Source organism: Clarias gariepinus, chromosome 5 (genome assembly GCF_024256425.1).
Source record: "Clarias gariepinus isolate MV-2021 ecotype Netherlands chromosome 5, CGAR_prim_01v2, whole genome shotgun sequence".
Taxonomy (NCBI): Eukaryota; Metazoa; Chordata; class Actinopteri; order Siluriformes; family Clariidae; genus Clarias; species Clarias gariepinus.
The window spans coordinates 14,066,135-14,080,883 of NC_071104.1; the positions used below are offsets into that span (position 1 = coordinate 14,066,135).

The window sequence follows — 14,749 nt, forward strand, 5'->3', positions numbered from 1 at the left end:
GTAGGTGTCCTTTAAAGTGTTTTATGATACATTTTTTTTAATGACACTATGTTGTAGTGTGAAGGCTATTTTATGCTTCTGCCTGTCCATGTAGCTACCCAAGTGACCAATAACATTTTGAGCATTTATACTTGTGCTCTATTCCGTCGCCCTGTATTTATACCACCAAACCACTAGTTGACGGTGGCGTTTCAATGACACTGTATTGAGTCTTGCTTGCGGCAAGTAGGGGCACGCCGCACGCTAAATTGCGGCATCTCAAGCGCGAAAACACGCGCATTCTTAATGGCCACATATGTATACAACTTTAGGAGAAGAATAGCAGTCGTTGGGGTTGTATAGCACACTTATGTAATGAATACGATAAGATTTCAAGTGACACTGTATTGAGTCTGGTTGTCACTCTACAGTAAGTTTGTTTAGAAATGCTAATTGGTTAAGCCTCACTAGGCTATACTCTCCCAACCAAACCTGCAATAAAAAATATATTTTCTATACAAATATCTGCATGTTTCTGTCTTCCTTTAAAAAACATTTAGAAAATGACAGTTTTTTTTTTTACACAGTTTGTATTTAATTACAATTACTTTAAACACTGAATTTGTGTCTATGTTTAAATTTCAACATTTAGAACACCTTGCAATGTCATCAGCGCAGACACTTCCTCTATGCATTACCCTGGCAGCATAAGAACTTTGGATACCTGTGGCTGCTTATGCTATTACAAAATTCAGTTAGCCTTGAAATGTGTATGACTCCTCAATACATTATTTATTCCATTTACTAGATCTACAGAGAAATTATTATTTTTTTTTTCCATCAAGTTTTTAACAGACTACTAGCCTCTATAATTAAAAAAAGATTAAAGAAAGTATTTTTTCTTTAAAGAAAGAGTTTTTCATCAATATGGCTGAATTCTCTAGTCTACTTCACAGGGAACTACTTTTCAATCGGTACGCAACTGTACAGACGTACAGTATAAATCCTCACAATGCTGGAGACCACCTGCATGGGTTACAGTGTAGGCGTAGCATGGACCTCACACAGAAGCAAAAACCAGGCACAAGAGTCAAATAAAACTAAAAACTTGTAAAGATATGAATATGAATGTGATCAGTTAATTCTGAGCACTGTCACCTATAATAAAATGCTGTGCACATATATGCTGTGCACACATATTTTTTCCCTCCCTAAGAATGTATATTTGCTTTTCATTTAAAATTTTGTTGGTCACATTAATGGTCTGATACGTCACAAAAACCTACTATTTTAATTGGGTTGCATAGACCTTTTTAAAAAAAAAAATTTAATACTTGATCTCTCTTCCTTTCTCCTTGTGACAATTTGTCATGTTTGGTGCATATGAATTATCTTTAATTCTATTCCTTATTTCTTCTCTCACTTTAATATTGACCTGTATTATTCTGTATTAATTACAAATTCTATTAGAATTCTGATTTATAATAAACCCTGTGCAAGTAGACCCATGTTTTCAACCAAGGCAAAAGCATTTTAAATCTAACTCAAATATATGTATTACAATGTTAGCAAGTCTGACATCTTGCTTCTGAAATACCCCTCTTACCACAGTGAACTCAGCCAACAGCTCAATGTTTATATAATATTTTCTGGTAAAATTCTTACCCGCAGTGAATATTTACTATCAGGCACTGAGATGCTACCCTTTGCATTTCGCTTGAGTTTCTTCCTGGTGCCATCGTCAACATCATCATATTCATCATCATCAACAGGGACCCGGATGTCGTAGCGGTTCTTTATAACTTCAAATTCTAATTCTCCTGGAGATGTCCTGCAGCAGAATAATTGGCAGTGGAAGCATCATGAGAATTTATGGCATTATTTCTTACAACCACAATATTGCTCTTTGCCCTTGGCCATTAAGCTAAACAAAGTAGCCTATGCTGTCTAAAAACATTTGCAGCACATTTCAGGAGACATTTAATGCTAATAACAATAACAATTATACTACTGCATAATATTAACAGTATAACCAAATTTGCATCCCCTTATAAAACAAAATGTCATAACTAAACAGAGCTTTCATACAAAACTATAGGAGCACATATTAAACTCTATGTACTGTGTGTATGTTCACCTGCGTAGGTTCCAGATGATGATGCGAGTTCCACATGAGTTGGTGCACAAGCTCTCAATCACACTAAACTCAGCAAGGAGTTCTTCCTTATTTTTACACAAAGAACTTGTCAAGATAGCATGAAGACTCTTTTTATGCTCTGGTTTAGGTGAACAGTGAGGTTAAGGACCTGACTGTAAATAGGTACCTTCAAACTGTTGGGAAATATATATTTTGTTTTTTATCTTTATTCCCCTTTTACATTCAATAATTCAATCCAAGATTCCTATGAAATCAATCCACTTTTCTCTTTTTTCCACGTAAAGGATATTAATATGTCCGGTGTTGGTCAACTCCACAATAGGCACCATGACATACTGTTTCTCCTCGAGGTAAGTCTGTGACAGGAGACCCACACACATGATGTCATCTTTCTTTGAGAACACAAGGACATCCTTCCCCAAGCGCATGGAACCTGACTTAAAACCATTACCATATTGGCCCACGGGCTCATGATTTTTTGTTGGGCTTTCTGTCTGCTTAATTGAGAAGCCAAAACTAAGAGAGAGAGAGAGAGAGAGAGAGAGAGAGCACTGTCAGTAACAAAAAAAAAACTGTGTACTGTTTGCAGAGTTGGTAATCACTCTTTTTAGTTAAAGTGTATTTCTAAATAATCTTATAGCTAATCACTATGCAGGCTTTATAAAAACAACCATACCTCAACATTTTGCGCATCTTATCATAGTTCATTCCTTTTCCATTATCCATAAAGATGAGGCAGTCCTGGTCTTTGATTTTTGTTTTATCAATCCAGAATTGTTTTGCACTGACGTCTGGGTCATAAGCATTGTCTGTCAGTAGGAAAATAACAGGGAAAATTAACTACATTGCATGGACAAGTCACACACTTGGACCACCATTTGGTTTGACTACGGCATGCATTCACTGTGGGATCATTACAATAAGCTTATGCCATGTCACAACATTTATTTATGTCCAGAGTTACATAAATTTTTCTTCAAGATCTTGCACTAAAAAAGGGACCACTGGCAAAGTCCTCTGCAGCAAATTCCAAAGATTCTCAATGTGGTTAAGGTCTGGTCTCTCTCTCTCTCTCACACACACACACACACACACACTTGTACGTAAAACCTGTCGTGAGTTGAAAAGACTAGTTTAGGAAGTGAGCTAAGGTAATATCATTTTGGCTAAGCATTGGCATAGTTTAATTGCTTGCGCTATGCAATAAGATATGCAGTGCATAAGCCAACAATTATGCACTGCATATGTAGACTTGTGCAGCTAAATAGTATAAAAGTATTCACTATGTTTAAAAGTGACAAAAACTGCAATAGTTGAAATTATACAAAGCATGTTGTTTTAGTATGTCTCTTGCTCTTAAATTTAATATGAATTGGCTATCTCTCTCCCCCAAACAAATGAAAAAAAAATGTCCTTTCATTCTAGGACAATGAAATGAACTAAATAAACTAAATGCAATAAACTTTTCTCTCTAGCACAATTTGGTGCAGTCAGCTGACCAAAGAACATGCTCAGCCTGCCTAACTTTCTTGTTGCTGTTTCCAAACTAGACAGTGATGTTTTCCATTAGGATGTTTCTTAGCGTCTTGGATGGCAGTACTTTAATGACTAAGGTAGTAATGATGCTGCCTCTTTTTTCCACTGTACTAATGTAAAAAAAAACTACAACAACGGGTATGGAAGGAGTTCCCTTTCAAAGGCTACACTCGATGCTGCGTGAAAACGCTATGGGAAACATCTTGCCCTGGCGCTTCTTGTGAATGGGCAAGGATAAACATCCTCTCTTGCTTCCGCGGAGATGGTAATAGCCTCTAAGCACTTAAAAAATAAATTAATTAAAATAAATAAATAAAAACATAAACGGCAGGTTCTGTCGGGTGGCGGAGCCTCAACGACACTCTCTCCCCTTTTCTTAGCAATCTCCATATGAGTTAACCCTTTCATGGAGTAAGCTATATTCACTTGTGGTTGAATCTCAGGGGCATCAAGGAGAAGGATTGTGTATTCCTCCTCAATGCCCCATCACGCCTCCCTGCCTACTTGGCGATGTTGTTAACTCCGTCGCCACTAGGTTCATGAGGCGAAGTTATATAACAAGGCTTCAGGAAATTCCTTCCCCGCCGTGCTCAAGAGTCGGGACTGTCGGCCACCAAGTCTCGACCGGGTCTGACTGTTGCGAGGCGTGAAACACACAAGGAGATTTTTTAGGTGCTTTTGAGCTGGGAACCCCCTTGCAAGATTGGGGTGCGTGACGCAATCCGCCTCAAAAGAGGTCAGACTGGCATATTGTCTTCACAAAGAAGCCCTGAGGTTCATGTGCCCAGGACCGTGGGGGGTGACCCCCCAATTAGGAGAGGCACGCAGAATTCCTTTTAAAGAATGAAGTGTTCTCCCTGGCACCCCCAGGAGGTTGGTGTTCTTGCTCCGCCACCACTGGTGTTTCGGGCAACTCCAGTCTTCAATAAAATGTTATTTCTTCTGGGTTTTTTTCCTTCCATGTTTCAGGATGCCGAACATCTAACATCCCCCCCGTTCAACCAAGCAAGGAAATGGGGCCATGTAACATGTTTCCCTACCAGACAGAGAGTTAGGCTACTACATTCTGTATTTTTTGGTTCCCAAAAGGAACGGGGGGCTGCGTCCAATTTTTTAGATTTTGCGGGCTTTACCGCTATCTTAAAAAAAATTAATAGAAATATTGCCACAACACAGGAGGTTCCTGAGGTTCGCTTTCAGGGGCAAAGCTTACCAGTATCGGGTCCTTCCATTTGGTCTAGCTCTCTCACCCGCACATACACAAAATACATGGATGTAGTTCTGGCCCTTACGACTCCACAGCATCCGTATTTGAATTACATGACTGGCTGGCCCAGTCTTAGTAGCTAGCACTTCGACATCAGCATGTTGTCCTAGCTAATCTTTGTTTCTTAGGATTGAGATCCAATGCCATGAAAGCATGCTCTTTCCTGTTTAGAGGACAACATTTGTGGGTGTCACATGGAATTTGAGCGTAAGCGGGCACAGCTGTCTCCCGCTCAAGTCGAATCCATTTTCAACACCGTCAAGGAAATCAAGCTAGACCAGAAAGTGACCATCACTTTCAAGGATCTTAGCTCTCATGGCAGCTGTATCCACGGTGACACCTTTGGGCCTTCTGCACTTGAGAGCATTTCAGTTGTGGCTAAGAACCAGGGGATTTCACTCTAGGGCCAATCCCCAATAAAGACTACGCGCCAGGTGCTTCGTACCCTTCCTATGTGGTTCAGACCCCGGTTTCTGACTCTGGGTCCCACTCTAAGTTCGTCTTGTCGTCGCAGATTCTAACGACAGACGCTTCCCTCATGGGCTGGGGTGCGGTCTTAGATGACCGTCCAGCCCAAGGGAGCTGAAGAGGCCATCTTTTTGCGCGGCACATCAATTGCCTCAAAATTATGGCTCTATTTTGGGCCCTAAAGCACTTCCTCCAGCAGCCGCTAAATAGCTAGCGCACCAGCTTCCTGTCCCTCAGGGCGATTTACATTCTGGGAAAATTTCATGTAGTGGAGGTGAACCTCTTTGCCTCGAAAGATCAGCAAATGTCCCCTTTACTACTCTCTGACTTCCAGCCCCTGCGTCTGGACGCCTTGGCGGTCCCTGAACAGGACCAATTAAGTCAAGCTGGTCTTCCAGCCAGCGTAATTAAGACTATTCTAAGTGCTAGAGTTGCCTCCCCTGTAACTGTATTTGAAAGTTGGTGCATGACGAAGCAGGTAGACCCAGTCCACTGTCGAATTGTTTCAGTGCAGGTTTCTGGCCCTCAAGATGTTTTTTCTAAATGGTGTTACCTCTCTAAGAGGATTGGAGATCTGTCAGTCTCCCCATCCTGCCTAGACTTTGCCCCTGGGCTAGTCAGGGCCATTTTGCATCCTCACTAACTATCTTCCAAAAGTTCTATTCCCAACAAGCCTTTACAGCTTCGGAGCAGGAGAGACTTCACTTACTGTGTCCAGTATGTGCTCTTCAGATTTCCGTCCACTGCATCAGCCAGTGGCGTAAGTCAGAGCAGCTTTTACATGTTTGGCGGCCACAAGCGGCATGAGAGATGCTATTGCCCTCTCCTATGAGGCGCGTGGGCTCACTTCGCCTCTAGGAATCAGGGCTCATTCAACCAGGGGAATCGCCTCATCTATTGCACTAGCAAGAGGTATTCCCTTGCAGCAAGTGTGTGACGCGGAGGGTTGGTCCTCTCCGCACACATTTGCCAATATGCATCCTATTGTTTTAAAGCCTTCTGTTCTCCGCCTTTACAGCTTCGGAGCAGGAAAGACTTCACTTACTGTGTCCAGTACGTGCTCTTCAGATTTACGTCCACCGCATCAGCTAGTGGCGTAAGTCAGAGCAGCTTTTACATGGCCGCAACGGGTGGTGGCCCCCACTACACTGGGCTATTGCCCCCTCCTATGAGGCGCGTGGGCTCACTCGCCTCTAGGTATCAGGGATCATTCAACCAGGCGGATCGCCTCATCTATTGCACTAGCAAGAGGTATTCCCCTGCAGCAAGTGTGTGACACGGAGGGTTGTCCTCTCCGTACACATTTATTACATTTATAGTCTGGATGTTCATGCTACTCTGGGCTCATGGGTCCTCGATAGATCTAAGACCTTCTCGGCCTTGTGCGCACACGCTACACAACCTTGGAGTCCACACACTTGCAGTGCGGCGGCGTTGGCACTTTTGTTCCCATAGCGTCACCCACCGAGGCTATAAAAGCAAAAAAATTGGCATTTTTGACACACATGCTTCACAACCAGCAACATGACAAGATGTTTCCCATAGCGTTTTCACGCAGCATCTCGTTCCCGCATTTTCAGGGAACAGGGTTACAGCAAAGCAACCTGAGACGGTTTAGGCCCTGGCGGGTCTAGTGCTGACAGTGAGAGAGAAAGAGATATTGGCTGAACTGCAGCCAACAAACAGTATTTTTACATAATTCCTCCTGGTGTCCAGTTCTTTCAGGGCTATGTGTAGGAGATGTATCATTCATAAAGATTAATCCATTACTGCCCTTGTCAAGCAACAAAAAGTTTATAATATGAATGATTTCAGATGTTTATGAAATGCAATCCAGAATTATGGTGGATAAAACAAACAAAAAAAAATGAATGAAGAAGCAGATTTGACTTACCAATCAGTTCTGCTATAGCACTGAATACAGAGGTGTGGCTAGTGGAGTTTGAGTGCAGGTACCATGGACTGATCTTTGGGAATGAAAAAATATAAAATCATGGTTCTTGAATAAATATTTTTTCAAAATTCACTTAGTGCTCCAGATTTGAACTGCCATGAAAGAGCGATTAATAACACAAACTGTGGGAATCATAAGCTTCTGGAGAAATAATGTTTATACAAAGTTCCTTTATGAAGATATATCACTATGTCTTTTGAAATGTCTTAGAATGTTGTCAAAGGAACATAAGTAAAAAAAAAAAAGAAAAACAAATTTTCTTTGTTCATTCTAATCTCTATTCTAAAAAAATTGCTTGTAGGTGGAAAGAAAACAGGTTGCAAATGCCATCTAGGATACTGAAACCCAAGCTGTTCAAGTTATCTTTTTACGTAAGGCGATATCTGCTTTCAGATATTCATGATGAGCTAGTGTCACTTTGAGGATTTCTTTAGAAGTAAGGATTTGGACCAAGAGGACAAACACTTATTTAATGTTCCACTTGGGAGTAGAATCCTTAAATACATAACTTTTAAATAATAATAATAATAATAATAATAATAATAATAAATAAATAAATAAATAAATAAATAAAAGCAAACCACTAAAGCTGTTAAAAGCAACTTAACCTCAGAACAATCCCCAAAATTAAATACTTTTTTCCTTTCATAGGTTAAAACAATATGCACATATAAGCCAGGCATCTGTTTCACATCTACAACTTGTCAAATAGAGAATTCTGTAGCTTAGCTATGTTCAGAAGAAGAATCATATACTTAAGTTTTAGCTTCCATTTATTAGGTCCAGTAAATTCTAGGATTGAGTTAATAGTTTTGTTTGTTTAAAACTTAAATAGATTATGGATTTACGATATAGCAGATATGATTTTTTCACATACCGCCCCAAGACTCTACCACATACTGTAACTACTACTGCTGGTTGTTCCTGACTGAACAACATTGACACTACCTGAAGACAGTGTTAATGAAATGAAAGTGAAAGTTATTCAACAGGAAGGTAATAAAATTCTGAGAAATCAAAGTGTAACCTGACACACCCACACAGATCAGGTAAACAGCTCAAACTGAATAACTTTATATAATTAACTTAATTAATGCTAATTGACTCAATTATGTATCTTGCCATAAATAAATAACAAAAGATACACATATGAAAATTATTTTAAGAATATTTTTTACTTTTATTGTTCCAGTATATAAAAATATAATAATTATTATTATTATAATTATGTAAAATGATTATCATTAGTAGTAGTATTAGTTGTAGTATTAGTAGTAGTATTCTAGTCATAACTATAACTATAGTTGTAGTTTAATCTAAGTAAAGCCCATACTTACCAAGCCTAAAGGTATTCCTTCATTTCTTATTGGTTCCATCCTTACTTAAAACTGCTGTCTACAATACTAAAGTAAGCTTTTTTATAAACAAGTAGGAGGCTCCTCTACTGGTTTGAAATTCTGGAACAAGGCATTGACTTTTATACTGACTTCGGAAAAAAAAAAAAAAAAAACTCCACCCACTGGCTTAACAAAATCTGTGTACCCTGTAGGTTCCTCTGAAGCATTGGCGGACTGGCCACCTGGAGTACCGGGAGTTTACCCGGTGGGCCGCTGGTCAATGTGAGCCGGCACAGTCAGTACTTAAAAATAAAAAAAAATCAGTATTTAAAAAAAATGACGAAAACCATATTGCATCTTATTTCAACGCGTATGGATGAGGGCGTCGAGCGCCGCCGACAAAGTCCGTGTGTTTACAGTAAGTTACCGCGCATGCAGATGTATTTCTCTGGGCAAATTAATATTAATTTCCATGAATGAAAAGGAGGAAAAAGAAAAGGTGGAGCTGAAAGTTACGCAAAATGAAGAACAAGCTTTAGAGGTAAATGTGGTGTGATGCTTCAAATAAACAGATTCTGCCTTTGGCGTGAAGGAAAGTTACAGTTCCCCAGGCTCTGGCGGCTAGAGTTGTGATGTTCGCGAACGAACCGATTCTTTTGAACGGCTCATAAACATGCTGAGGGGGAGTCGTTCTTTTTTCCCTATGCGTGTTTCACACAGATGCACACAAATTAGCTCCTTCGCGAGACAGAACAGTTATGGGGGAGGGGCGCACCCAGCGCAAGGGGTGAGTGCTACTGCGTAACAGCATGATGATAGTTGTCCACGCAACCTTCACGTGAGTACTCCAGTGCAAAAAAATGTTGTGCAACCCTATGGAATATAGTCCACACATGACAAATGAGGTAATAATCAATATTTCAGAATAATTCAAACTCAGATATTGGTGTGTGATATCTGAGTTTAATTAACAACAAATCTCACCTCATCATTCCTCCCAGTGATTATTTCCAGGATAAACTGAGATGCCCTCAAGTTGGCTTCTTAAAACTTACTAAATATTTAAAAAGAGCCAAAAGAAGCGTTCTTTTGAATGGCTCTTTGAAAGGAACAGATCACCAAGATCCGGATCCCCTCAAATAGCCATAAATCCCATCACTACTGGCGGCTCTAACATTACAGTCAGGGACAGCGAGGCTGGATCCAGCAGCCCACATCATAATACACTGGCTCTTTAAAGTGGAGATTCTTTTTTAAAACCACTTACTAGAATAAAAAAATAAAACACAATACAAAAACGTAAAAAAATATCATTGAACATATATTGGGTCATATTTGTGAAACAAAGGAAAGAACTTTAAGATAAACAACATATAAAACTACTTGTAAAGACAATATTTTTCAGTGACCCGTAGCACCAGTCTCACATAGACCCAGGAGGCTTAAAAACAGTCTGACAGCAAAATGAGGCATTTTGGCAGTATTGTGATTTTTATTTATTTATTTATTTCAAAAAATGCAAGACAATACTGCCAAAATGTATCATTTACAGGCTGTTAGAAAATATTCTTTGCATTGTCTCATACTGAATCAAGAGGGCATTAAAAATCATTTATCATTTAAAGTTATTCATATCACACTGTAAAAAAAGTTGTAATTTTAACACTGAAAATAACTTTTAAATTTTATAGTAGTTTTCCTTTTTTAAAAAACTACATACAAATCTCTGTAAAATTACAGACATTATGTGTAAATTACTAAGTTGACTGTTTTATGTGTAAATTATGTGTAAATTACTAAGTTGACATTATGTGTAAATTACTAAGTTGACTGTTTTTAAGTCTTACTTAAATACTTTTTTCACTTTTTTTAACAGTAAAAATACCAGATTATTTTTACTGTGTTTTTTCTGTTTTTGTAAATTATGTATAACTTTATGTAAAATTACAATAATAAATTGTATATAAATACAAAACTCATTAGATAAAGGTTAATGTCCATACTAAAAATTTAATGTTTTTCTTTGTAATTTTGAGGTAAATCATATTAATTTTATAATACTTTGACATTTAAGTTCTAGATGCAAGTTTAGCATTTTTTCATGACTATTTAAAAGATTATCCTTACATTACTTACATGTAGGCTATAGTATCTGCTTCATGCCTTCGAAGAATGCGAAGAGAATTTAGGAGACTGATACTTATCAAAAAATATATTTATTTAGTTTTGATGACATTTGTTCTGAAATATTACCATGGCAATCTAGCCATCAGCTTTCTTGATGCATACCTGAATATTCTGACACAAGGATAATGTATTTGCTGTGTAGCTGTTTTAAAGCAGCGCTTTAAGTTACATTTTGATATTTTGCTTGTATGGAAGCAATGGAAGCAATAGCTGTATGAGGGTAACTATGGTGTTATTTTTGTACCAAAATCGTTAGCGAAAACTCCACAAACTCTCCGTGTTAACTGTCACAGCCAATCAGAAGCTGGTGGTGGGAACATTCTAATCTTGTTTTTGATTACCGCTTCATTACTGGCACATTTAAATAAGCGCGAGAGTGAGGGCAAGAGTAAGAATTTTGAGAGAGAGCCAGTGGGTTTACTGTACTCTGAAACCTAACTGCAGTATAAGTATTAATGTCTGACACTGTTAGCCTGACAGGGTCAGAGAAGACTTATGTTACATTAACAGCTGCTTTTACTCTTCAAATGTAAACTTCCACAAACATTGTGAATTTGTACTCATTCTTTTTCAGTAAATTAATATCAATATTTCAGTCAAAATAAATGTGTATTCATGTTAATATTCTCACATATATTTAATACAGTTGACACATTGACACATCTTATTCTAATTCTATAGAGAACGATATGCTGAAAACTTCTATGTATATGTAGCTTCCTGCTTCTGTGTGATATGTACAGTACATTAACATTTTCCAGCTCTGATTACTGCCAGTGATAATGAAACTTGCTTACATTTTTAGATTAAACATTGGAATGTGGGAGAAGAGGAATCCAGTAGAGAGACAAGTCCTTCGCTAGTAAGTATGGTTTCCAATATAAGACTAGTTTGAATCTTTTTATGGTGATTTAAAAGTTAACTCCTTCAACCTTGGGTCATTTTGAGTCATTTTTTTTTTTTACTGTGTAGAGATCCTTTTCTTATTAAGTTCTTAAGTTTCTTTCTTAAGTTCTTGAGGTTCCTTCAACAATTGATCTATTAATCAATTGATTTTGAGTATTTTTGTTAATCTGTTTCTTGGGCAACAGAGAAAATGTTTCTCTTTTGATACTAAGATCTTAAAGGGGTCCTATTATGCCATTTTAAAGGTTGCTAATATTGCTTAATGAGTCTCCCAAAACAGGTTTACATGTATGCAAGGTCAAAAAACACTTTAGTTTTCTCCAAAAATAGATTTAATTTTACCCCATTTCTAAATGATTCGTAAACGACTCGTGTGAAGCAGTTCGAAGATTCAGTCTGTCTAAACCCCTCTTTTCCGTGAGCCCTCACTGCTGTGATTGGTCAGATGGTGCAGTGATTTATAATTGGTCTACCGCTACAGCGTGTGTCGGAAAACGAAACACCCATTACCTTAACTAAATGACGGCTCTGGGGACCCGTCAATACATAGAAAAGATGGCATCGGTTTTACCGTGTAACGACCAGCTAATTTTAAAAGTAGATAAAGCAAATGTGTATTATACAAAACTAAATAAAGTAAACGAAAAAGGTGCACCACAACCAAATAAAGATATAAACAATATTTACCAACGATATGTAATAAACGGTATGTGTATGTGAACGCCAGTGAGTGGAAAATGTCCGAAGTCCGTGTTTATTGTATGTGTTAGAGGAGTATAGTTCCGTCTCACCAGGGTTAATAAACTCCAGGAGGCCGATGATGGAGGGTGAGAAGTCCGGGGAATATGTCCAGTCAAAGATAATCCGGTTGAAAAATCTTTGAACGAAAATTATCCTCAGCAATCTCTTCTTCTCTCGTCCAAACAAATAACGCCAGCGCTGGGTTACCATTACTACTCATGCATTTTCTCCTCACGTGCATTTTTCCCCTCGGGGCTTGCCGTAGATAGGCATGCGCACTTCGCAAGTTCAGTTTTGGTGAATGGTGGAGAATAAACAGTTAAAAAGGATTTTGTGTGCTCTCGTTTTTAATAGTTTTTTTTAAATTACAAAGTGTTTAAGCGAAACGAGCATGAATGCTCGGTCACATTAACAAGAGTGTGGTAACGTTAACAAATATGTTACGGAGTGACATGGATCCGTAACAGAGTAAAATTTGATTTGCTAACAGAGAAAAATTTGTCACTGTCAGCGTTACAGATATTGCAGATAGTTTATGTTCACATACAGCTACAAGACACACTGCATGAAAGATCATATTTGAAAAAGCATAATAGGGGCTGTTTAATGTGTTCTTTTCTTCTCTTTTCCAATCCACCCTAATGCACCAAGGATCCAGTTGTTTACTGCCTGTTTGGAAGAGGATCTTTCTTGGATACACTGGACTGTCCATTTTGCTATTTTGGTATGTTTTAGATTTGACTTACTTGCACTAAGGCATTAGGATTTTGAACTAAAAGTTAAAGTTATTTGTACACATACATTATATAAGAACTATAGAGTAAAAAAAAGGGGCCACATTGTACTTTATTTGTAATAAAGTTTCTAAACCATCTTTAATTGGTACATTGGGAATCTTGTTTGAAATCGTAATTTCTTCATAGATTTTTAGTGAAGGATATTTCACAGCAATGTTTAGGTTTGTGAGAGAGAATGTTCCACTGTTATACAGTAGCACAATAGTCTAAATATTTCATTTTGGTTTTCATTTAAGGATTTTACTGTAATGCTATAAAACTGAACTTCTTTTTATTGTATTTTGCATCTTACCTGTACTATACTGTGTCACAGTTCTACAGGCTATTTTACAAATATTATAATCTTGAGTTTGTGTTATCACTTTATTGAACATGTGTGTTCATAAAAATATATGAAAGAAATGTTAAATATCAGGGTTTTTGTGTTATTGCTTTATTTAAAGGTGTTTGATCTTCAATTTAGGAAAAATCTGTAAATAACAGTGTTTCCCTGCTAAATGTCTAATGCTTTTGCTTAATCAAAGGTGTTTGATTGTAATAATTTTGGAAAAAACTGTAAAATAAAAACATTCTGTTGCCACACGTCTAGTGCTGTTTTAATGAATGTGTTAAATCATATAAATTAAGAAAAATCTGTAAATTAATGGTATTTCACTGCTAAACTTCTAGTGCTGATTGTTTAATATTGATCGTATAAGTTTAGAAAAAATCTGTTAAATAACATTTTATCTGCTTTAATTGTATAAATTTAGCAAAAATTTGTAAAATAACGGTGTTTCTCTGCTAAACTTCTAGTGCTGTTCGTTTAAGGAAACTGTTTAACTGTATGAATTCAGGACAAATGTGTAAAATAACTGCGTTTTCCTGTAAAAGATAAAATAATTTCTGTAACTAGAGTATTTTACCTAATTTTATGGTTTTTGTTTGGCAGCCGTTGCTGCCAGTCATTTGACCGTTTTTCACGCTTTTTTTTTTTTTTTTACAGTGAAGTGTAATGTTAGTATGATTTTGAAAGTGCTATAACTCCACCTGGCACAGTTTTATCCCAGTGGAACAATCTGACTACATGTGCAGTGCCATGAAAAGTACTTCCCCCTTCCTGATTTTTTTTTCTTTGCATATTTGTCACACTTGTATGAGTGGAATTTCACCTAAACACTTTAAAAGGAAAAGATAAATTGGCCTTATTGTTTGTTAGATATCATGAAAATTTCGCAGGGGGTATCATCGTGATGCAGTGTAAGATATACCACTCATCAGTGTAAGCTGCAAGTGCAGCAGGGTCAGTGATGATGAACCAGTGCCTGCTGATGATGATCAGCACCTCTCCCCTGATCTACCAGAGCCAAATGAAAAGAATGGCAATCAAACTGAACAGATAAGCTGGAATAAAATCAGTAGCAGCATTAACTTGTGCTA

General features: G+C 37.6%; 1 protein-coding gene and 1 long non-coding RNA gene across 2 annotated transcripts in view; one reads left to right on the top strand and one right to left on the bottom strand.

Annotated features, from left to right (window-relative positions):
* Window positions 1-8,821, bottom strand: part of LOC128524329 (MORC family CW-type zinc finger protein 3-like) — a 35,657-nt gene extending 26,836 nt beyond the window's left edge. The window contains exons 1-6 of the mRNA XM_053496854.1: window positions 8,700-8,821; window positions 7,303-7,375; window positions 2,814-2,946; window positions 2,427-2,653; window positions 2,117-2,264; window positions 1,645-1,810 (exon numbers count right to left, since the gene is read on the bottom strand). Coding sequence (XP_053352829.1) covers window positions 1,645-1,810; window positions 2,117-2,264; window positions 2,427-2,653; window positions 2,814-2,946; window positions 7,303-7,375; window positions 8,700-8,738 — 786 coding nt within the window. The 5' untranslated portion in view covers window positions 8,739-8,821. The remainder of the gene's footprint in view (window positions 1-1,644; window positions 1,811-2,116; window positions 2,265-2,426; window positions 2,654-2,813; window positions 2,947-7,302; window positions 7,376-8,699) is intronic.
* A 114-nt stretch (window positions 8,822-8,935) lies between these two features.
* On the top strand, window positions 8,936-13,871 carry LOC128524338 (uncharacterized). The gene is made up of 3 exons (XR_008360505.1): window positions 8,936-9,117; window positions 11,692-11,748; window positions 13,185-13,871. It is a non-coding gene; the product is annotated as an uncharacterized LOC128524338 (long non-coding RNA).
* Window positions 13,872-14,749: the final 878 nt, after the last annotated feature.